This window comes from Callithrix jacchus, chromosome 1, assembly GCF_049354715.1.
Source record: "Callithrix jacchus isolate 240 chromosome 1, calJac240_pri, whole genome shotgun sequence".
Taxonomy (NCBI): Eukaryota; Metazoa; Chordata; class Mammalia; order Primates; family Cebidae; genus Callithrix; species Callithrix jacchus.
The window spans coordinates 198971334-198997393 of NC_133502.1; the positions used below are offsets into that span (position 1 = coordinate 198971334).

The window sequence follows — 26060 nt, forward strand, 5'->3', positions numbered from 1 at the left end:
AAATCGAGTAACCAACTAAATATGAGTGAGGGGAGGAGGTGGTTTGGGCAACAGGACAGTGGTGAATACAGAAGTAGGCAGAGACTGAGGGCTCAGTCAACATGAGTTGAAGGTACCTATCCAGGAGGTAGCTGGAATGACAGTATAAAGCTCAAGAGACAAATCAAACTGATAAAAAATACTTTGGAGACTGGGCTTGGTGGGTCACACCTGTAATCCTAGCACTTTGGGAGGCCAAGGTGGGCAGATCATGAAGTCAGGACTTCAAGACCAGCCTGGCCAACATGGTGAAACCCATCTCTACTAAAAATACAAAAATCAGTTGAGCATGGTGGTGTATGCCTATAAACCCAGCTACTCAGGAGCCTGAGACAGGAGAACTGCTTGAACCGGGACCTGGGAGGCGGAAGTTGCAGTGAGCCAAGATCGTGTCACTGCACTCCAGCCTGGGCTACAGAGCAAGACTCTGTCTTAAAAAAAAAAAAAAAAATTGGCGTTATCAGCATATTTGTGTATCAGATATCCTGAAGAGAGAACACTGTCTCCAATACTATGCAATTTATGTACTCTTCTAACAATTAATATTAACTCACAGGAAGGCCTCTGTGAGCAATTAAAATTAATTTTGAAACCATTAAAGTAGACAGAAGGTTAGTCAGAATTTAAAAATCCTGTGGAGAATATACCCTCTCCCCTATTAAGCATCTGAGAGCAACAGTAGAAAAGAAAACCTGTTAAGCTATGCATTGGCATGCCTATAGTCCCAGCCACTCAGGAGGCTGAAGCAGGAGGACTGCTTCAGGCCAGAAGTTCAAGGTCACAGTGCACTATGATGATGCTTGTGAATAGCCACTGCCTACAGCCTGGACAATGTAGCAAGACCTCTGTCTTTAAAAAACAAAAATTTTAAAAAATACACTTTTGACCACGGTGGCTCACACCTGTAATACCAGCACTTTGGAAGGTCGAGGTCGGTGGATCACCTGAGGTCAAGAGTTTGAGACCAGCCTGGCCAACATAGTGAAACCCCATCTCTACTAAAAATAAATATTAGCTTTGTGTGGTGGCACGAGCCTGTAATTCCAGCTACTTGGGAGGCTGAGGCAGGAGAATCACTTGAACCTGGGAGATGGAGTTTCCAGTGAGCCAAGATCACACCATTGCACTCCAGCCTGGGTGACAGAGCAGGAAGCTTTTTAAAAAAAAAAAATTTTTTTTTAAGAAAACCTATTGCTTTTTAAAGGTAACTACACAAACTACTTTCAGGCTGGTATCTAGCTACTTCAGAAAATCCTAAAACTTATTATAGCCAAAGATGGAAGAGGCAGAAAGATGCAGCTTTGTATCCTTTTCTCCCATAGCATTTATGGTATTAATTTTTGCTTGCAGTTTACTGTATTTTATTTCAATATCAAAATAATGCAAAAGTGCAAACAAGATATAATTTAAGGTCATACAAAGAATAGGATAATCATAAAATCTGTATTACCTGAACTTTTTATATTAAAGATGATAAAACTGCTGTTTGGGAGTATTCTCAAAGTTCTAATCAGTGCAATAATTAGGAAAAAAGTAGGAGTGTAACAGAAAAACAGAAATGTACAAAATTATCATTATCTTCAAATAATTTACATTGTAAGAAAATCCAAGAGATTCAAAAAAAATTATGCACTAATATAATTTTAATATGGCCAGTGACAAAACATGCAAGATAAACACCTTTCCTATATACCATCAATAACTAGCTTTTGTAAAAAAAATGATAATGAGGGTGTGGCATAGTCGATCATGCCTATAATACCAGCACTTTGAGAGGCCAAGGTGAGAGGACTGCTTGAGCCAGGAGTTCGAGACCAACCTAGGCAACATAGTGAGATACTGTCTCTACCAAAAAATGTTTCAAATTAGCCAGGCCTGGTGGCATGCACCTGTAGTCCCAGGTACTTGGGAAGCTAAGGTGGGAGGATCACTTGAGCCCAGGAGGTCAAGGCTGCAGTGAGCCACAACTGCACCAATGCACTCCAGCACACTGTGAGTGACAGAGTGAGACCTCGTCTCAAACACACACACACACACACACACACACACACACGGAAAAAATATCTCATTTCCAATGAGATACATGAAGTGTATAGCAAAAGAAAAACTCCCTAAAAGTGTTGATCAGTGATGGGACATGTAAGAATAAACAGAGAGACAGACCAGGCAACTAAATGAAAAACTATTAAAAATACATCAATTTATTCATAAATAATATGTAAATTCAATACAATTCCAGTAGACACCCCAACAAATAATTATCTAGAATTTAACAAAATGATTTTAAAGTTCATTTATGGGGAAAGATTATAAGAATATCCTACACATTAAAAAAAATAATAGTATAGAACTTCTCTAGGAAATATCATGTATTATAGGGCAATGATAATTAAAACTGTGTTATTAGAACACAAAGTGCCCAACAGCTCAGTAGGATGATATAGCAATGCCTAGAATCAAAACAATACAAAATAACCAATACCACTACAGAAGAAAATAGATTGAGTATTAAAATTCTTTATTTTATTTTATTTTTTTGAGACAGAGTCTTGCTCTGTCGCCAGGTGCCAGGCTGGAGTACAGTGACGTGATCTCATCTCACTGCAACCTCCACCTCCCGGGATCAACCAATTCTCCTGCCTCAGCCTCCCAAGTAGCTGGGACTACAGGTGCACGCCACCACGACCAGCTAATTTTTGTACTTTTTTAGTAGAGATGGGGTTTCACCATGTTGGCCAGGATGGTCTCAATCTCTTGACCTCGTAATCCGCCCACCTCGGCCTCCCAAAGTGCTGGGATTATAGGCGTGAGCCACCGTGCCCAGCAGTTCTTTATTTTAAAAACAAAGCATAAAATTCTTTAAAAAAAAATTTTAAAAAACAGTCAACCCAAGTAGTCATCAAAGAAATGCAAATTAAAACAATAAGATATTACTTTTCTCTTAATCTATTCAATTGATTTTTTGGTTTTAATATTAATGCCCAGTGTTGGCCAGTGCAGGGAAATGAAACCTCTGATACATTGCTGGTAGGCCTGAAACAGAGGCAGCCTTCCTGGGAGCAATTATTAGTAATAAGTATAAGAAGCCTTACTATGTTTATTCCAAACCAACCCACTTCTAATAATTTAAGTAAAGGAAATGATAAGAGATGTGTTTAAAGATTTACCTACAAAGATATTTTTCCAGATTTTATAATACCAAAATTTTGAAACAACTTAAATATGTAACAGTAGGAAAATAGATGAAATAAATGATGAGAAAGCCATAAGAATTTCAGTGGAACACTTAATAAAATGAAGACGTGTTATATAAGTGCAAACAGTTATAAAACAACAACCAAGAGGATTTCCATTTCGGTTTGAATAAATATAAAAACTTGTAATTACATATATGACTAAAAGAGTATACCAAAAATATTAACAGTATGGTAGGATTATTTTCATGTAATTGTTGTGTAATTGGATAAAACTAATAAATATTAACTTTTTTTTTTTTTTTTGGAGACAGGGTTGCCCTCTGTTGCCCAGACTAGAGTACAGTGGTGTAATCTTAGCCCACTGCAACCTTGGCTTGCCAAGTTCAAGCAATCCTCTCACCTCAACCTTCTGAGTAGCTGGGACTACAGGCAAGTACCACCACACCCAGCTAATTTTTTTTTTCTTTTTGCAAAGATGAGGTTTCACTATACTGCCCAGGCTGGTCTCAAATTCCTAGGCTCAAGTAATCTGTACACCTTGGGCTCCAACTCCTGGGCTTAAGTAATCTGCCCACCTTGGCCTCCCAAAGTGCTGAGATTACAGGCATGAGCCACCGTACCCAACCCTATATTAACTTTTATAAAAAACAAGATTCTGTGACTATACTGAATAGAATTGTGGTGAATATTTGATCGTTGCTAAAGCCATGAACTCTCTTATCACTCAGCAAAACATGACTGCTATGCTAACCAGAGTTTAGGATCACATTCCAAGTTTCACCTGTTGACAAAACTTCCTCAAGTTTATACCAGTCTCTGCCCCTCTAGAATTCCAGAATTTCAGCAGTGATTAAGAGAACATTCATCATTTATTGCTGAAACAATGTCCTAACATTTTCATGTATTAAAGCTTGCCTCAAAGAGAAAGTAAGTCCCTTAAAGGGAGTAACCCTATACCATACTAACCAGACCTTGAATCCTAAATGCAGTATTAGGTGCTTTATGAGAAGACTTCACACTTAACTGAATTAAATCTAGAATGGCCAACTAAAACTCTGAACCTAGATAAAATACAATATTACTGAAATAGTTTCCTTTAGATATTTTGTACATTCCTTTAAGCTCTGAATCAATATTAATTCCAGTCTTAACAATTGGTGGCTGGTTTCAGGGATACAGGAATAAAGATTTCCAGTAAAACATGGGCAGGTAAGAAGCAGCACTCAAAAACAACCTTAAAAATTAGAGAAATGCCCTTGTTCACTGAAGTATTATTCACAATAACCAAGACATGGTAACAACCTAAGTATCTATCAAGAAATCAAAGTGTAAAGGAATTATGGTTCACACACACAGACACATACAATGGAATGAATGTTATTTAGCCTTAAAAAAGAAGGAAATCCTGTCATTTGCGACAAGATGGATGAACTTGGAGAATATCATGTTAAGTGAAAAAGGCCAGACACAGAAAGAAAATTACTACATGATCTCACTTACATATGGAGTCTAAAAAGGCTGAATTCATAGAAGCAGAGCATAGACAGAATGGTGGTTATCAGTGAGGGCTGAGGGAGAGCAATGGGGAGATGTTGGTTAAAGGGTATACAGTTTTACCTATGCAGGATAAATAAGATCTAGAGATCTAATGTATACCAGGAAGCTATAGTTAATAATATCACATTGTATACTTAAAATTTGCTGAAAGATTAAATCTGAAATGGTCTCCCCCTCCAACACAATGTTAAAAAAAGGAATTACTGAATGCTTACTATGTATCAGATACAGGAAATACATTTATGAAAAAAAAAACTAAGAAAAATCCATTAATTTCTCATGAAAATGAATGGTACTCTGTAATTCCAGAGGCAAACACAACAGAAGAAACACAGAAAAAAGGGGAAATTCCTTAGGTCAGTCAAGGAATCAAATAAATATGCTTGAGCAACATCAACCAGGAGCATCGGCTGAACAGGAGGAACAACTCAGGAGGCCTCGGCAATAGTTGAGCTATGGCTGACAACCCAAGTGGGCCACTGTGAAAAGGGAATGGCCAGAAGAGGGTGTTAAGATTATTAATAATCGGAAACTTTGATGAGGATATTAAGCTTAGAAAAGGAATGTGGTAGCTGGACATTCTATCCTCACATAAGGGAAAAAATAAATTCCCCTCAGTGGAAATTTTAAGTTAGCCCTGGAATCTCTTACTTACACGTAAGGAGAACATCCCAGTAGGCAGTCTTGTGAACTACTGCAGTAGCGGCTATGCAAAGATCAATTTTGGAAGGGCTGAGAAACAACTGTGATAGGTGGCAAATCTAAGATAGGTAGATTTGGGGAAGGAATTGGTGCCAGTATTACCTCAGGGTCCCTTCCATCTGCATAATTCAATGATTTTTTTTTTTTTAGATGGAGTCTCGCTCTGTAGCCCAGGCTGGAGTGCAGTGGCAAGATCTCAGCTCATTGCAACCTCCACCTCCCAGGTCCCAGTTCAAGCAATTCTCCTACCTCAGCCTCCCAAGTAGCTGGGATTGCAGGCACGAGCCACCATGCCCAGATAATTTTTGAACTTTTTAGTAGAGACAGGGTTTCACCATGTTGGCCAGTCTGGTCTTGAACTCCTGACCTCATGATCTGCCCACCTCGGCCTCCCAAAGTGCTGGGATTACAGGCATGAGCCAGTGTGCCTGGCCATAGTTCAATGATTTCTTAACAACATATTGTACAGCAGAGGTTATAAAACAAAGAGAATGCAGATGATATAAATTATACTATTGAGAACAGGGAAGGCAGAAAAAATTCATTCCTTCTCTTTAACATCTATGATATTACCCATTTAAAAGTCTTTCCACCCTATCTAGTTAATTGGACTAACATATACAGCTTGAAGGTTAGGAAAAAAAGAGTATAAATGTAGTTCTTGACTTATTATTTTTCCAAGACAGAGTCTTGCTCTGTTGCCCAGGCTGGAGTGCAGTGGCACGATCTCAGCTCACTTCACCCAGATGAAGCAATTCTCCTGCCTCAGCCTCCCTAGTAGCTGAGATTACAGGTGACCACCACCACACCTGCAAAGTTTTGTATTTTAAGTAGAGACAGGGTTTCACCATGTTGGCCAGGATGATCTTGAACTTTTCTTGTGATCTACCTGCCCCGGCCTCCCAAAGTGTTGGGATTACAGCCGTGAGCCACCACACCTGGTCAACTCTTGACATATTTATAGCAATTTGTCCCTTCACTAAATGGGCCTCACTGGACAACTATGCTGTTTTATTTCTTAAACCTGGTTCTCACTTCGTAATGCCATTAGTATATATCTGTCTCTAGAAGTCTGATCTCCCATATCACTCCCTGAACATCAAAGAATCAGATCATCTGGCTTATAAGAATTGTTTGTAACGTTGGAATTAATTGGGCAATAAGAAAAGTGTTCAGTTAACTCTCTAGAGAATAAAATTGCCAAAAGTCCTCAGCCCTTCAATAGTCTGTTTTGGTGGCTTTCAAAGGCATTTCTTTTCTTCTTCAAATCCCTCCTAGTGCCTGGCCATGTTCCTGAAACATGAAGTTGCTGGATCATTTAAACAATATAATTAATCTTTATAATGTCCCATAGAATTCTTAGATGTAAACATGACTAAACATATTTCTCAACACATAGAATGATTTATAAACTTACTGTTGCCTCTGCTATTAACCTTCTCTTCCCTATTAATAATATTATAATAAAAGCTATCATTTATGGAATTCCTTTGTGGAATGCCATTATGGAAATCCTGGCACCATGCTGGGCACTTTACATATATTATTTATAATCCTACCACAACTGTGTTTGGAATAAATAGAATAATAATCACTTCCTGAATAAGAAAACAGAGGAGAAAAAGAAAAGTTAAGTTATAACTGCTCCCAAGATTCCACAACCATGAAGTACTACAGCTGGGATTTAAATCTTAGTCTATCTGATGCCAAACCTCACCTTCTTTCCACTTTGCAGACACTCTCTAATCATGTTACATCTACTGAATATTAACTCTTTGAGCATATTATAGTATACCTCTTTAATAAAGACTAGGATGATACTTCTTTACCATTATGATTCAGATATCAAACTTAGTATGCTTCTGAGTTAAAAATCCAACAAAGTATCAATGTAAACAGGTGGCGGTAATATTTGATCTTAAAAAAAAAACCCCACAATGTTTGCTTTTTACAATTGAGTGTGCTATAATAATATAGCTTTTTTCTACTTTTACATAAACATACGCACATTTGAAGATAATAAGAACAATACGTCTGACAAAGCATTAGATCCTAAGGTTGAGAACAAGGTCTGATCTGTTTCTATATATCCAAGGACTATGCTTGGTTGATACCCAACACTCAATTGTTGCTGAAAGACAGAATCAATAATTCTCAAGTAATACTTTCTTCTCAAAGTAATATTTTAAGATACCTGAAAGAGTAGTTTTTTTAAAAAGAAAAGAAAATAGAGCTCCATGTTTCCAAAAAAGAGACAAAAAATGTTTTTGGTCTGCAGATGAACTTCCTACCTCTCGATCTTTGAGTTTCATGGCGAGTACCAACTGATGCCTGTGGTTAGTGAGAGCCTCCCGGTAATTTCCTTTGGAAAAGAATGCAGAGCCCAAATTCCCGTGAGCTCGGCATTCTCCTGTCTGGTCACCTGGATTGAATTGATAAAAAAAAGATAAAATTTTCTAAGTTACAATGTTATTTATAATATATAATGGTCATCTTAAGAGCCACAGTTATTAGCTAAGATTTCATTTATCTTCTTTTAGAAAAGTATTTGTTTATTCCACAAGACACTATGTAGGGAGTTACTGTCCTAAAATTTAAATCTCTGGATAACAACTGCTATTATTGTCATAATATACAACTGCAGACAGGGACTTACGTATCTTGAAACAAAAGACCTTAACACAAACTAGTTGCTATTTGAGTCTCCTCATTGCTCTGCTAACGACCTTTGATTCTAAACTACCATCAGTTTGTTGGTTCAGTCATTTGACTCCAAACCTACAAGGAAATATCTTTATAAGTATGCTGGTGGTAGATTCACCATATCCTTTCCCTTACTGCAATCCTATAAGTTCTTGAATAATCACCATAATGACCATCATAATCATAAGCCATACTTATTTTACAAATGAGAAAACTGGGTTACAGAGATTGAGAAACTTGTCCCAAGTCACGAAGACAGTAAGCGACAGAGCAAGGCTTCTAAACCCAGTAGTCAGACTCCATAGTACACACTCTGTATTATACTATCTCCTTCAACAAAAGGATGATGCATCCTAATGCAGGAAAAAATTAAAATTAAGGTGAAAAACTCACCCATCAAGGCTATCATTTGACATATTTTGTAAGCTCAAATCTCTGAAGAGAGCAATGAGCATATTAATCCACATCTCTTAGTCTTTTAGGAGTGTTAGCACCTTGTTATATAAGAAAGCTGTAAAGACCTGAATACTCTAAAATAGAGAATGGTCTAGAGGCACTCACTTTCTTTTTTATTTTTTAGTTTTAAGAGACAGGGTTTCTTGCTTTGTTGCCCAGACTGGAGTGCAGCAGTGTGATCATAGCTAAGTGTAACCTTGCATGTTTGGACTCAAGCAATCTTTCCACCTCAGGTTCCAGAGTAGCTAAGACACAGGTACATTCAACCACACCCAGCTTTTTTTTTTTTTTTAATAAACAGGGTCTCACTATGTTGCCCAGGCTGGTCTCAAATTCCTGGCCTTAGGCAATCCTACCAAAGCACCAGGATTACAGGTGTGAGCAATCATGCCTGGCCATCACTTTATTGCATATGTTATTTTCATTCATGTCAGGTTACTCAGCTTTCTTCCTTCCCTTTTTGCACTGAAATAGAAAAAAGAAGCATCACTCTACCTAAGGTCTTGGCTACATCCAAGTCCTGCTGCATATATCCAGTGCTCTTTTCTGTATTTCCAAGAGACCAGTAAGCACTGCTCAGGGCAGAGAAAACAGAACCTCTCAGTTTGAGGCTGCAGGTGCCAATCTTCAGTGCGGCTTCTAAGACAACCACAGAGGCCCCGTGATGGCCAGCTGTCAGGAGTTCCTGCCCAACCACAGACACGACCACAAAGGGACTCTTGTCCAGTTTCATTTTCTGAAGCTGCTGATAAGTGGGCTCGAGGGAGTCTGAAAATAAACAACAACAGCAGCAACGTAACAGGAGAATGTAGAACGATACAAAAACAATCTTTTCTAATGTGCTCCAGAAACAAATGTTTATCATACCTTTTGTGGCTTATTTCAAGTATAAACTCTTCAACCTTTATTCTAGCACCACCCTAACTGTCCACTTAACTCATATGACTAGTATCACAAACCCCAGTCTAGTATTTTCCTTCTCCTCACTCTTGCATTATATGTCTTATCCTTTCTTTTGGCCTTTGTGATCATGATGTGCCACCTTCCCTGAATAGTTCCCCCCTCAAAATATTACAGGCACATCCCAAAAGTCCCACTTGTACCAGGAATATCCCAGGTCCTCTGGAATACATTAATCTGTATATCTAAACTTCTGCTTCATTTTAATAGTACTGCACAGTTTGGTCATTAACTATTTTAAAATTGTTCTCCATGTATTAATTTTTAAAATATTTTTCCAGCTAAATCTAAAGACTGCTATAGGGCTGTCTATTGTTACTCCATAGCAAGTGGCACAATGTGGGTACTCAGAAAACTCGTCATGGACACAAAGGAAAGTCCCTAACATGTCTGGCATTTGATAGAGGTTTGTTTGTGACAGGTCTTGCTTTGTCACCCAGGCTGGAGTACAGTGGCATAATCTTGGCTCACTGCAGGCTCAACCTTCTAGACTCAAGTAAATCCTTCCACCTCCACCTCCCAAATAGCTGAGACCACAGGCACACACCATTGTGCAGGGCTAATTTTCAAAATTTTTTTGTAGAGATGAAGTCTCATTATGTTGCTCAGGCTGGTGTCAAATTCCTCGGCTCAAGCGATCCTCCCGCCTAGACCTCCCAAAATGCTAAGATTACAGGTGTGAATTACCATGTCCAGCCCGGTAAACTTGAATCTGAATTACAGATTAATAAACCCAGTCCATATTTTTTCCTAAAAGATGCAATAAAAGAAGCTCTCCCAACAAAACCCTTGTCATTCTCACTGGTAACCCAGTATCCACTGCTGCTTCTGAGACCTGTAGCCCCCAACTACAAAAAAAAAAAAAATATTATCGATTTTTGTTGTGGTCATAAATGAAACCATAAAGAAATCATCTGAATTTATTAAGGTAAGATGGAAGACAAAATTAATGTTGGTTTCATTTTATTCTTATATGGTATTAAAAGGACATAGATAGGGGTCAGTAAGCCATAGGAGATTTTTTTTCCCCGTTTGAAGCTAAGTGTGAATGTAGATAACCTCCAAGCTCCTTCTCTCAATTCTCCTTTTTTCCTTTAAAGACAATTGCAGAGGTATTAACTATAGCCCTACAATGAGATGACACTTATAAGGCATTTATTATTAGCTTTCCTGAAAAACTATTTCACATTAGGTTTTCCACTATGCACATATAAAAAAAAACTGTAAAAGGGTTGGTCGCTTTAAATCTTGAATCTCCTAGCCAACAGTACTGCATTAAAATGTAATTCTTACAATTTATGACTTTGAATCTAAACTCTCCACTAAAAAGCTCTCATCTGAATCAACATTGCCACAGAAACCCTGGAACCTGGAAACCTGCTGGTGCCTAAAGCATTCTCTTCCTTCAATTAGATCACTAACAGAGAACAAAGAACATTTTTACACCTGTCAAGACTCAAGCTGTGCAGAGTACTGGTAAACACTAGCTAAACAATGGGGTTAAGTACAGACACAGGAACCCAGGAATTGCTATAATACAGAAGAACAATACCATAACGAAATACTGTGAGCAGAATTTTGGTGGTGTCCACTGATGAATTTGGAAGTTGATGTTGATCACATCAGCATCTCAGTGGCCAATTAGTAGAAACAAAAATAATACAATTTTAGAGTTGAAAAGACTTTAAAAATATGCTCTCTTAAAAATGAAGAATCTGAACATTTAGGTGATTTACCCAAAGTCAGAAAGCTTGGGACAGAGCCAAGATTAGGACACACTGTAGGGCTCTAAGCCCAGGTTCTCTGATATTGCACCAGGCAAGATTATTAGTTGCTAGTGACAGAAACCAATCTTGGCTGCTTGTAAGCAGAAAAGAAACACACTGAGTGACAACTAAGAAAGGTGGAAAACCAGGCCTCCAAACCCACAGTCAAAATCATACCAAAAAAGCTGCCTGTTGAAGGCAACTTAACCACTGCAATCAAACGGACACCCCAGCTCAATGTTCCTCCCCACACCACCTCACTGAATGCCACCCTTAGAAAATGGGTGTCACCATTGCCACCTCCACCACCAGAACAAATTCTGTGCAATCCTTTCTTCTTTGAACCTTTAGCCCCTGATTCAAGGATGGAGTTCCAGCTGCTAGGGAGAATGGGAAAATTAGGATATGATGTTTTCAGCTTTTATTATAAACAGCAGAAGCAGAAGTGTATGATGGAGAATTCTAAACACAGGGAAGAGTGTTCAGAAACTGTCAGCCCAAACTGACTGATGGTTAGCAAAGATACTATGCTTTACTTGGTGATGTTTCTTCCCATAGCACCCCCAGCTAAGTTAGAGAAATAGTCATCTAATTGAGCCTCTGAAATTATACAACAGTGGTAGAAAGAGGAGTGAACACTGCCACAGTAAGAAATATCTAGAGGATTCCCTAAAGAGAAAGAAATCTTTAATTGTACAAATTTTCATTAGATGAAAATGAAACTGATGAAAGAGAAGTAGAAGATGAAATTTCCTTTTTCAGTATATAGGAAATACACTTCAAAAGATAAATTATAATACAAAGATCAGTATAAGGCTAATACACAAAACACGCTATGAGAGTTTGGAAAAGGGACAGATTATCATGAGCAACTGGAAAGCTTCATGGAAGCAGAACCTGACCTCTTGAAGAAAGAGTAGGGCTTAGCCAAGTCTTTGTTATTTTCTGAGAGTAGAAGGCATTTTACGCAGATCTGTCCTAACAAAAGTGTCAAGAGAAGACAGATACATGAAATGACAAGGCCTGCTGAACAGGACAGCTTGAACTGATCAAAGAATATTTGTAAGGAAGGAAATTGATGTGAAATAATGAGGAAAACACTGAGCAAAATACATACAGACACCTGTATTTCAAAGTCACATAGCCTCAGTCTCTCACTTGGTCAATGTATAGGTTGTAACTGTGGTGGCTGTTAAACAACTCTATTCATGTATATACGTATGTCTACATGGACAGATATATACACACAAAAGTCCACTTCACTGTATATAAATTTAAAAAAAAACTTTTTTTTTTTTTGAGACGGAGTCTTGCTCTGCCACCCAGGCTGGAGTGCAGTGGCACAATTTCAGCTCACTGCAACCTCCACCTCCCAGGTTCAAGTGATTCTCCCGCCTCAGCCTCCCAAGTAGCTGGGACTACAGGTACACGCCACCTCGCCCAGCTAATTTTTGCATTTTTAGTAGAGACGGGGTTTCACCATATTGGCCAGGCTGTTCCTGAACTCCTGACCTTGTGATCTGTCCACCTCGGCCTCCCAAAGTGCTAGGATTACAGGCATGAGCCACCGTGCCCAGCCAAATTTTTAATTTTTTTAATATCGAATTTCTCAGCTTGGGCTCTAATTATGTCTCATTGGTCCACACCCAAAATCAAAAGCTCAAGATGACAGCTATATATGCTTTTCATGAATACAAGTGGTAAAGTAAGTTTTCTAAATGTATAGGTGATCACTACAATTATTTCCAACTCTATTATTCTAATTCCTATTTTAGAGTAAACTTGGGCTATTGGCAAAGGGACTAATTTTGAGATTGTATCAGGCTAGGTGAAACAGAGTTTTGGCAGTCTATAGCTATTAAGATGTTTTTATTTCTAGAGTTTATGGATAACACATGAAATAGGCAATGTCAAACCAATTCCATAAGAGCATAAAGCCCTTTGCAACATCAGTTCAACAACCATCAAGTGTTTTTGAAATGCAAAGGCTTTAAAAATTTAAGATGAACAAAATAATATTTCCTAACATTTGATGAGCTTGTAGGAATGTAGCAGAGGATAATAAACAACAAACTCACACTCAACTAAGAGATATTCAGTGCTATGCAATGGTGTGTCACTTTTATATCAAAATAGGCCTAAAAGAGCTCTTTCAGTATACACATAAAATAAAAAGTTACATGCTAAGAGAGAATTGTGTCATCATAATAGTCGGTAGTTTTTTTTTCTTTCTTAGTAATATGTAAAATAATAAGGCCAGGCGTGGTGCTCATACCTGTAATCCCAGCACTTTGGAAGTCAAGGCCAATGGCCCGGGAGTTCAAGGCCAGCCTGGGCAACATGGTGAAACCCCATCTCTATAATAAAATACAAAAATTAGCCGGGTGCAGTGGTACAGATGTACAGTCCCAGCTAGCTACTCAGGAGGCTAAGGTGGGAGGATCCCCTCAGCCCAGGAAGGTTGAGGCTGCAGTGAGCCATGACCATGCCACTGCACTCCGGTCTAGGTGGCAGAGTGAGGGCCTGTCTCAATAATAATAATAATAATGATGATGATGATGATGATACAACTTTAAATCCGGAGTTCTTTGAAGTGGTAAAATGTGCCATGGGACCCCAAAAAAGAAAGGTGTTATTAACTCTATTAGGGTAGGTCTGGGAAGGCTTCGCATAGGAAGTGGCACCTGAATAGAAATTGGAGATATGAGAAACCATGGTGTTTTCTAGGAAATGCAGGAAGTTTAAGTTGAGAACATCTGGAGATAAGGAAAGAGAGGCAAGGTCTTCTATACTAAGGCCTGAGAGAAACTTCTCCAGGGAGTGCTCATAAAGAGGAACTTATGTACTACGAAGTGTTCATTCCATATCCACACCACTACGCTTGCCCTAAACATAAGAGCAATTAGTACTGCTACTGCTTTCACTCCTCAGCGAGAAGAATGGCATCACACTGCAGAGGCCTGCCATTAGATGCCAGTTCCTGACTTTCAAAACAACATTAGGAGACAGATATTATAATTTCCCTCTATGGAAACAGACTGAAGTATAGAGAAAGGAAGCAACCTTGCTCAGCCAATGGACTAGCAAATGGCAGTGCTGGAATTAGATTCCAATCTTTTGGGGAGAAAAGCCTGTGTTTTTAACATAACACTTCAGACGGAAGCCTCCTATGAAAAGAGACTCCCACCTAAAAGAGAATCAGGGGGAATGAGCCCACTAAGGTAGACAATTAGGCAAATAAAAGGTGAGCGCCGACTTGACCCTGCAAGAAAGGCTTATACATTTAACAGGCATTTTCCATCAGCACTTCAAAAAATCAGCTTCCCTGGGTCCCCAGGAGCTGGCAAAAACACAACAGGTGATAGCCCACAAATGTAATGGTCTTTAGATTGCAGAATTAACAGGAAGAGAGACAATATACATAAAAGGTCCTAAGCAAGAAGCACCCCTAGCATCTTTAGAGAAATAAATAAAGGTAAACTCAATCTCATTTAGTAATTACATTATTAAATCCATTGTTGGCAGTAATAATATGCTACAACATCCAAATTTGCTTAAATGTTTTTAAGACACAAACTGAAATTGCTGAAAGATTATCAAAAAAAGAAATAGAATATGGTAAATGATTACTTGAGAAGTCATGTAAAAGAAAGTATCAATTTATATTTACTTTATATTTTCATTAATGATTTAAGAGAAATACATCATATAAAATAATGTAAGTAATATCCACAGGAGAAAAGGTTTAGCTGATATCTGATTTGTGTGCATGAGTGAAACTAAAACGGATTTAATTCAGTTAGAAATGTTGGCAACAATAATAAAAAATCAAATGAGTTTCAACATAGAAAAATAAAATGTATTTATATGAGGGAAAGGGTATATTAATATAGGTTGGCCCTGCCTTAAAAAAATAAAAACTTAAAACTTCCACAAAGACCAAACCACAGGAACACTGTGTAGGTCATGAGAGTTTTGTCTGCTTATAGAAGCACCTGGACCAGAGAGTTTTCTCTTGCATTTAAGGATTACAAAACAAGTTGGTCTGAGAGCAATAGCTGTTACAACTAACTGATCAAAACCAGTTACAGACTTATCCTTCTCCACTCACACTGCTTCACTTGACTATCCTTTAAAATACAAAAAAGAAAAAAATTAACAAACAAAAACAACTGACATTAACAGATCAGATGTATATGTAAAGTGACTCAAACTGCACAGCTATTGCAACAACGGCAAAACTTAGGAAGTTGCAGGAGGCTAAAATAAACAATGGCTAAAAAAGTAGGCAGCAAATGATGAGAAATTTTGTCAATTACAACCATATGACAAAAAGAGAGGTCATTAAGATGTGGGATGATACACAGAACAACACTGTGCAAAGCCACAGACTCCATAAATTGTTGATATGAAAAGCCCACCTGGAATAGATACAGTGGTAAAGGCAATGCTAAAAATAGATGAGATAAATTAAATTGCCTTAAGGGAAGAGAAGAAGATATTAAGTACTCTAGGCACCAGTAAGAAGCTGCTTTCTCCAGGTTCAGCCTTAGGTCACTTACTTAAGATAGGAAAGAAAGAACCTGGTACAGAAAACCCTAAGAGTGACAGCAGCTCTGAGCTATTTCTAGCAGTGCAGGGAAGATTTCCTTACATTTATCTAAAGAGATTGTTTCAAAGGCAAAATGCTAAGTATGATTCTGCTGATCTCAACACATTCACACCAATATTCTAAGGCAGCAGCAGAAGCACCTTAGAATAAAACGATAGTATCTTCATTAACTAAATAAAAATGTTCCATGTAAATTCCCTGTGGAGGGGTTTAGGGAGGGAACTAGAAAATGGAGAAATAAGATGACTTTTTTTTTCTTGCTGTCCATTCAGCCCATGCTCCCTGAGCCCAGGCACTACAAAATGCATCTGCTCTAAGTCACAGTTTATTAACAGCAGGTCCCCGAGGGGGTTCAGCCTGTAGCAAAACCTCAGCTTTGTACAGTCTATAAAATCACATGAAGAGAGGTTTTCTTAACACTTTTTCCCTAAAACATGAAATCCCTAAATTCCAGGAAAATATTTTTTACACATATGAATTACCCAGAGACCAAATGAGTACCATTTGGTTCATCAAACTTTTATTTGGCACATATTTTGAGCCAAATATAATACTAGCCAGTATATTTAAAATATCTAATGATGCAAACATTTGCAAAACTAGATAAAATGTTGAATGATGCCGCCATAAAAATTTTTAGGTTCATTTTTCCACATGAAAAATTAAAAAACATACCATTTCAGACTAAAAAACAGAGTTCTGTTTGGCATACCCTGTTTAAAATGAATCATTATTAGCTGTCTACTGTTTACCATAAATCTGCCTCATGGTCTCCATCACTCCCCAAAGACAGCAACTGCTATATACGTTTAGTCAAATCTTCCCAAGAACTCTTTCCCAAAAAATCAATGTTCCTCAAAATAACGCCACCTGTTTTGGGCCTCAGAACTCCTCCAACCTCCACAGTAGCATTTTCAGTCCATTCTTTTGTTTTCCAGAATACCAACCAGTGTAAAGTAGAAGTAAGAATGGGGAGAAAATATGTAAACTGGTGTCTGTCTTGTTTCTTCTTTTAATTCAACACAATCTTTTAATGCTCCTCTGAAAAATCTGAGACACAGCCTACAATTAGATATACATTTCCTTTATGAAATATAAGAATGTTCAATGTCTTCTCTTATTTGAGTATTTCTAGAAGGCATATTGGTTCAACTGGAGAATCAGTTTCCTACTAGAAGTGTTGTGGTTTAGAATTACAGAATTTCAGACCTACAGAAAAACTATAAGGGCTTTTAAATAATCCTAAAATCCAGAGAAGTTGATCCATTTACCCATGGTCATACAGTTAGTTAATAAAAAATTTAAGAATATAATATAGGTCCACAAAATTCTAGGTAAGTGACCCTCCTACCATACTATTCTGCCTCATTATCGTCAGTTGTTGGCAGTGATTCTAGATCTTTCTTGGTCTAAAATATCAAATCTTAGCAAATTTGATAGCCTATCGATTCTCTGTATCTGAGCCTGGAAGGCTAGAAATGTTCTACTTCAAATTAATGTTATACCAAGTACTTTTATCATATTTACCTCTCATGGGAGATTTCATGGCGGCTTCCACCATCCCCACCAGAAGCTGGAGACTCTTGGGGTCTTGAGCCAGTCCAGATGCGAAGGCTGCCAGGGCATCGGCATGACGTCCAAGGTACTGGAGGGCAACACCCTGTCGGAAGTATGCCTAGAAATGAAGGATATATGATGCATGTTTTGCCAGTGCTCCAACAAGGCTGATGGTGATTCTCTACTAAAACAACAGATCGGGCCGGGCGCGGTGGCTCAAGCCTGTAATCTCAGCACTTGGGGAGGCCGAGGCGGGTGGATCACGAGGTCAAGAGATCGAGACCATCCTGGTCAACATGGTGAAACCTTGTCCCTACTAAAAATACAAAAAATTAGCTGGGCATGGTGGCGCGTGCCTGTAATCCCAGCTACTCAGGAGGCTGAGGCAGGAGAATTGCTTGGGTTGCGGTGAGCCGAGATCGCGCCATTGCACTCCAGCCTGGGTAACAAGAGCAAAACGCCATCTCAAAAAAACAAAACAAAACAGATCGGCAGAACTAAGATTGAGATGTACTTGAATTAAAAACACAGTGAACAGTTCATGATAAAATGAACTAACATAATATCATAAGCATACTTTTATCAGGCAACTTCTATTTAAAATTTTCATCTTTTCCCTTCTAAGACATCAATTTTATCATATTCTTTGGTATTTATTCACGCATTGCTTTTATTGTTTTTGAACTATTTTAAAAATATTTCTTATCCCACCTTTAATGCCATAAGCCCCTCTGAACAGGGACTTGAAGATTTATTTCACCTAAGTATCTGGTACAGTGCAAAAATAAATGAGATAAATTCCACTTATTTTCTGTTTCCCCCTTAAATAAAAAGAACAAATCAGTGTGTGATTATATCAAAATAATTTTAATAATGAATAACACAACATGGCTACTTACTTTCAATGTATTGTTTCAAATATAATATTTCAAAGCAATTATCTATAATATGTGTGCTTTGCTTAGAAACCAAAAAAAATTATCCTTTATATTCTTTAATTGGATTATTTTAAAAACTAGTATTATGTGATTCCTCTTTCCAACTAACTGCAGAAACGGCCAGATAATTAATAAGATATTTAAAAATTTTAATTTTAGAATAGTTTTAAGAAACTGACATTTGTTTTCTTCTCCCTTTTTCTTTCTTTAATAGACAGAGGGTCTCATTCTTTAACCCAGGCTTGAATCGTAGTGGTGTAATCCTAGCTCAATGCAGCCTTGAACTCCACGGTTCAAGCGATCCTCCCACCTCAGCCTCCCAAAGTGCTGAGATTACAGGTGTGAGCCACTGCACCCAGCCTGCAGTTTGTTTTCAAGTATACAGAATAAAACCAAGCAGGTGGAGAAAGTGGTACTTGTACGCAACCAGAATATTAGGTGTATACCTAATTAATACATAAAAGTAACGTAACTAACATATTCATTGCTTATATGACAACATCTTCTAAGATACTTGGCCTCCTATTCAACTGAAATACTTTCACAATACTGTTTATAATTCAAACTTAATTTTTATCAGTCCAATATACTTAGAAATTGTCACAAATTATATTCATGGGATCTAAATGAAGTTTAAAACTCTTAAAACTACCACTCAATAAAACATACATAATTCAAAAATTTTATATTACACATGACTATAGAGAGTGAGAAAGCACCTTTCATGTTTATAAAATAATTTTACTTATTTTTATAATGACTCTTTGAGGTAATTTAAGATAGGCCACACCATTCAGTGTTTCCATTAAAAAACAATCCATAAACAGAATGAATACTCAAATTATTATGAACTATGCAGGCTTCTATTAGTTTAAAGTATCAGCAGTTGTTAAAACTCAGACCCCAGTAAGATAATAAGCTGTAAATGCACTTTCATTACTAATTCATAGGATCACTTCCTTTCACTGGACTCAGCCACTGTTTTAATCTTTAATGTGTTTACAAACATTTTCATTATCTTTTTCTTTTTTTTTTATTTTCATTATCTTTTTCATTTCACATTTTAGGTGGTTTCTATATTCCAAGAGGCAACAGTATATTCCAACTAAAAATAACTATAGTTTACATAAGTATAGAAATGCTATGTTAAAACTAAGCTAAAAATATACATATTTATTTGTTTTTATATATCAATATGCCAAATAACTGTAAACTTATTGAGACACAAAAAGTGTCTTAGTTACTGATTTCACGTTATAAGAAACAAAAATCTTAAGTTAGTATCATCAAATTTTGATAGCTTCTTATATATTTAAAGCAAACCTTTATCATTCATTACTTAAGAAGGCAACTGATTTTCCTGTCTGCCAAGTAAAACCACTGAAACACAGGATTTGCCTCCCACTAGGGAGGTAAGTAAAGTTCAGTGTTAAATGCAAACTTTGGTCTCATATTCACACAGGAGCCCAAGGAGAATGTGCATGTTTTGTTTTCTTAGAACACTTACAAATTAGATAAGAAAAGTTAAGACTGGACCATGCCTCCCACAATCTTGGTTTCTTTTCTTCAGGAAAAGATTTTAAAAAGAGGTATAGGAGATAAGGCTCAAAGGTCATCTTTGGTCTTCCCTTATGCCCTTTTAGAGTCCCTAATCCATCTTTATAAGATTTTACCTGTTAGAAGCTTAGGGTTGTATCCCTGTAAAGATAGCATAATGAGTATAGCTCTGAAAATCCCCTGCTCAAACTCACAGAGTGGGGCTTTCCCAACATTTATCCACGCAATATTCACCGCGTGTACAAATGGCTGTTGAAGATGCTGGAGCGGATGTGGAGAAATAGAAACACTTTTACACTGTTGGTGCGAGTATAAATTAGTTCAATCATTGTAGAAGACAGTGTGGCGATTCCTCAAGGATCTAGAACCAGAAACACCATTTGACCCAGCAACCCCATTACTGGGTATTTACCCAAAGGATTATAAATCATTCTACTATAAAGACACATGCACATGCATGTTTACTGTGGCACTGTTCACAACAGCAAAGACTTGGGACCAACCCAAACAGTAGACTGGATAAAGAAAATGTGGCACATATGCACCATGGAATACTATGCAGCCATAAAAAATGATGAGTTCAGGACCTTTGTAGGGACATGGATGAAGCTGAAAACCATCATTCTCAGCAAACTGACACAGGAACGAATACCAAATACTGCATGTTCTCACTCATAAGTGGGAGTTGAACAATGAGAACACATGGACACAGGGAGGGGAACATCACACACCAGGGCTTGTCGGGGGTTTGGGGCTAGGGGAGGGATAGCATTAGGAGAAATACTTAATGTAGATGAGGTTGATAGGTGCAGGAAACCACCATGACACATGTATACCTATGTAACAAACCTGCACGTTCTGCACATGTATCCCAAAACTTAAAGTATAATAAAAAACAAAAACCACAAATAGCTGTTGAATAAAAATGAGTTGTTTATCCTTTTGTGAAAGATACGTCACTATGGAGTTCAAGCTGATGATAAAATCTAGATTGTGAGTTATTGTAATAGAATAAAGAGAATCCAGAACAATACTTGGCAGAGTTAAGTACTCAATAAAATTAGCTATTTTCATTATTAGTTAATGGGGAAAGAATCTTAATAAGAACACATAATTACAGACTAACAGAATACAAGGGAGTCCAATAAATATTTTATCATTCAATATGATATTATTCAATTTCTATCACTGTCTCATTCTTTCCCTTGTTCCAGAAAAGACTATGCGCAATCAATAAACTATATAATTGAGAATTCTCATTGCTGTAAGGCTCCCAGACAAAATCTAAACCACCTGACTAAAAGAAATTGGTATCGCCAAGTTCTGAGACAGAAAACAGCTACACATAGGATCCTTTGCCAGCCTCTCCAAAGCAAAGGTCAGGATGTGTCGAGATTCACAGCTGTTTATCACAGGTTCAAGAAAACTGATGTGACCTGCCATAGCCTATCTGCTTCTCCTTCTATGGGTTCCAGCTACTAACATTTATTGCCACAGGTTTCACAGAAAGCCACTTCATCTGGGAGAGGTACAAATTTTGATCACTTAGGACTGAGTAGAGGCAGTACATGTGCAGTATGCCAAAGTTGGGATCTCTAGGGCAATGTTGAATACTTGGTGCCCAGTCAACATCAGATCATGTACACATTTACTTCATGAACCCACCACACATACACCACATGTCGGTCATTGGTCTGGCAGCAGATGGAGAAGAAAAGGCAACATGGACTAACTGTTGAGAACACTATACCCTGAGTACAATGGTTTTAAGCTGAAGCTTTAGCCAAGAGAAACATATAGGAAGCTAGTTAATACACTGGACTAAAGTAGGATGCCTAGATTTTCAAATGTTACATTCATTTAACTTTCTTGCTGTTCACCAAAATACACCACAGTGATTATTCCATGCATACTACTAGGTGATTTCACAAATCATATAAAGACAACAGGATTACAAGAGTGAATTTCCATTACTTCTTTCCCTCAATTGACATTCCCTGAAAATCGACAGTGCTAGGCATTGTGACACAGAACACAGTTAAAAACAAGACAAGAGCACCCTCAAGGTGCTCATAGTTGAGAAGGAAAGAATATAAAAGCTACAAGTGTCTTAACTGATAGCTGCAGTAAGTGCTAACTAAAAGTAACTAATGCTGCAATATTTCAAAGGTAACAAAAATGTAATTAATGGCCAAAGTATTTATGCCCTATTGTTAAAACTGTTAGTATTACTAGCATTTGCTTTTTATTAAGTGGCATTTCTCTCATCCCAAAGGGTTAAAGTAAAAACACTGAAAGGCTAAATAAGTGACACAGTAAACAATTCACTCTGGAAGCAGGCAAGAACCTTTAAGTCTTTACTTTAAACACATCATTCCTGGTTCAGAGTTCCAAAATGTCACTGAACCCAACAATAACCTAATACCTTATTCTCCATTGGCCTAAATGAGTAACAAGGTAAACTACTATGCTCACAGGTACATGTGTATAATTATAACAATATATATAACAAATACATGTAATATGTAATGATATATACAATAGTGTATACTCATATGTACCATGCATAACTTAGTACTTATTTCAAGCATTTGCAAATAATCTGCCTTTGATTTTACTGGTATTTTCAAATATTATACTTACAAATTTTTTTTTTTTTTTTTTTGAGACAGAGCCTTGCTCTGTCATGCAGGCTGGAGTGCAGTGGCATGATCTCAGCTCACTGCAACCTCCACCTCCTGTGTTCAAGTGATTCTCCTGCCTCAGCCTCCTGAGTAGCTAGAACTACAGGCATGCACCACCACTCCCGGCTATTTTTATATTTTTAGTGGAAATGGGGTTTCACCATGTTGGCCAATCTGGTCTCAAACTCCTGACTTCAAATGATCCACTCACCTCAGCCTCCCAAAGTACTGGATTACAGGTATGGGCTACTATGCCTGGCCTACTTTAATATTCTTAGTCTGTATTTCACATTGGGAATTTGAACTTTTAAAATCTGAAGAATAATTATTTCTAACTATAACATAGTGTTATATCTTCTAGTAAATAAATGTTTTCTACATAATCACCATCTTTGTTCAACTATACTTGTAAAACATATGATTTTCTACTAAAATTTCCCTTTTTTTATTTTAAAGATAAGTAGAGGCCGGGCGCGGTGGCTCACGCCTATAATCCCAGCACTTTGGGAGGCCGAGGCGGGTGGATCACGAGGTCAAGAGATCAAGACCATCCTGGTCAACATGGTGAAACCCCGTCTCTACTAAAAATACAAAAAAAAAAAAAAATTAGCTGGGCATGGTGGCGCGTGCCTGTAATCCCAGCTACTCCGGAGGCTGAGGCCGGAGAATTCCCTGAACCCAGGAGGCGGAGGTTGCAGTGAGCCGATATCGCGCCATTGCACTCCAGCCTGGGTAACAAGAGCAAAACTCCATCTCAAAAAAAGATGAGTAGAAACAGGGAAAATAGAAATGCTGATGCTAGTTTTTAAAAAGCAGCACCACTGATTTATAATTTAACACAACTGGGTCAAAAGCAAAAATGATTATGAGTCCAAAACTAATGTATACAAAACAACTTTGTTCAACTGTGATGGAAAAGGATAAAGTTAGAGAATATGTAAAACTTGGTTTTGAAAGAAAAGATTATTTTTGAAAACTTTATATTTTTAATTTTTGCAGGTACACAATAGATGTATATATTTATGGGATACATACATTTAATACAGGCATACAATGCACAACAATCACATCAGAGTAAATGGGTGTCCATCACCTCAAGCATTTATCCTTTCTCTGTGTCACAAATAAGCCAATTATACTCTTTTATTTTTTATTATTTTTTTTTTTTTTGTAGGAAGGGAGTAAGGCAGGAAGGCAGGAAGAGAGGAAAGGAGGAAGGGAGGGAGGGGAGGGAGGGAAGGGAGGGAGGGAGGGAGGGAAGGGAAGGAAGGAAGGAAATCAGGCAATGAAAGAGACATTGCCGACCTGGATCTAGAGGTCTACAAGTTGATTTCTTTTTTTTTTTTTTTACATTGGGCTACAACATGTTCTTTTAACTCACAGAAGTTTCTTATTATATATCTTCTGAAGCCTGATTCTGTTAATGGGATGTGCTTGTTCTCCATCAAGCCTTGTTCCCTTGTTGATGAGGAACCTGGTTGCTTCCCATCATTGTAAATTTATCCACCTGTCATCTTTGTAATTACCAACTTTCAAATTAGGTCTCTGAGTGGACGTCCAAGTTGTTAATTCCCAGGGCCGAAATATGTGCAACCTGTTAATTCCCAGGGCCAAAATATGTGCAACCCACTGCGCTGGCCAAAACAGCAGCGTGAAGACTGATGGTGCTTTTCTGCCCGGGAATCTCCAGTCTGGCTTCCTTCTTGAGTCCGTAATAGGTGACTCTGCCTTCCCGGAGCTCCAAACCTCAGTCAGAAGGGGAACCAGTCCCGTTTACTCTGCACCGAGAGCTGCCTTGCCGAGGTGCTGGCAAAACTGCTGCACTGGCCACAAGAGTTGCGCTGGCGACCCATGCTGCTCCTCCACTGGGAATCTTCTGCTCCGTGAGCGACAAAAATTTGTCTGAAAGTGTGGTGTCCTCTCCTTCTCTGCACTTTCACTGGGAGCTGCAATCCCGAGATGTTAGCGATCAGCCATCTTGGATCGTTCCCACTCTTTTATTTTTAAATGTACAATAAATTATTGTAGACTATAGTTATCCTTCTGTGCTTTCAATATTAGATCTTATTCATTCTATGTAACTATATTTTTGTACGCATTAACCATCCCACCTCATTTGCCTCCTGCACATACTACCCTTTCCCAGTAACCATCATTGTGCTCTATCTCCAAAAGTACAATTGTTTTAATATTTTTAGCTCCCACAAGAGAAAATGCAATGTTTATCTTTCTATGCCTATCTTACTTCACTTAACATAATAACCTCCATTCCATCCATGTCATTGCAAATAACAGAATGTCATTCTTTTTATGGTTGAAAAGGTGTATTATGTACCACATTTTCTTTATCCATTCCTCTGTTAATGGAAACAGGTTGTGAATAGTGCTGCAATAAACATGGGAGTGTAGATATCTCTTTGACATACTGATTTTCCTTATATACCTAGCAGAAGAATTGCTGGAACATACAGTAACTCTATTTTTAGTTTTTTTAGGAACCCACAAACTGTATTCCATAATGGTTATACTAATTTCATTTCCCCCAACAGCGTATAAGGATTCCCTTTTCTCCACATCCTCACCAACATTTGTTACTGCTTGTCTTTTGGATAAAAGCCATTTTAACAGTGGTGAGATGATATCTCATTGGAGTTTTGAGTTGCATTTCTTTGATGATCAATGATGCTGAGCACCTTTTCACATACTTGTTTGTCATGTGTATGTCTTTTTTTTGAAATGGAGTCTCACACTGTCACCCAGGCTGGAGTGCAGTGGCTCAATCTTGGGTCACTGCAACCTCCATCTCCCAGGTTCAAGCAACTCTCCTGCCTCAGCCTTCCAAGTAGCTTGAGAAATGCCTATTCATATCATTTGCCCATTTAAAAAACTGGATTATCAATTTTTTTTCCTATGGAGTTGTTTGAGCTCCTTATATATTCTGGTTATTAATCCCTTGTCAGAAACAGAGTTTGCAAATATCTTCTTCCATTCTGTGAGTTGTTTCTTCACTTTGTGAATTGTTCCTTTGCTGTGCAGAACCATTATAATTTCATGTGATCCCATTTGTCTATTTTTGCTTTGATTGCCTGTGTTTGCAGGCACAAGAAATTTTGCCCAGGCAAATGTTCCGAAGAGCTTCCTCAATGTTTTATTTTAATAGTATGAGGTCTTATATTTAAGTCTTTAATCAATTTTGATTTGTTTATATGGTGAAAGGAAACTAGTTTCATTCTTCTGCATATCCAGTTTTCCTAGCACCTCTTATTGAATAAACTGTCATTTCCCCAATGTATGTTCATCTCACTTTTGTTGAAAATGTGTTCACTACAGAC

At 37.8% G+C, this 26060-nt stretch overlaps 1 protein-coding gene across 6 annotated transcripts in view; it reads right to left on the minus strand.

Annotated features, from left to right (window-relative positions):
* Positions 1-26060, minus strand: part of TTC28 (tetratricopeptide repeat domain 28) — a 708603-nt gene that overhangs the window by 307063 nt on the left and 375480 nt on the right. For all 6 annotated transcript variants that reach the window (XM_078337130.1, XM_035258707.3, XM_035258622.3 and 3 more), the window contains 3 exons: positions 17520-17667; positions 9150-9422; positions 7787-7917 (listed from right to left, as the gene is read on the minus strand). In XM_078337130.1, the coding sequence (XP_078193256.1) occupies positions 7787-7917; positions 9150-9422; positions 17520-17667 (552 nt within the window). The remainder of the gene's footprint in view (positions 1-7786; positions 7918-9149; positions 9423-17519; positions 17668-26060) is intronic.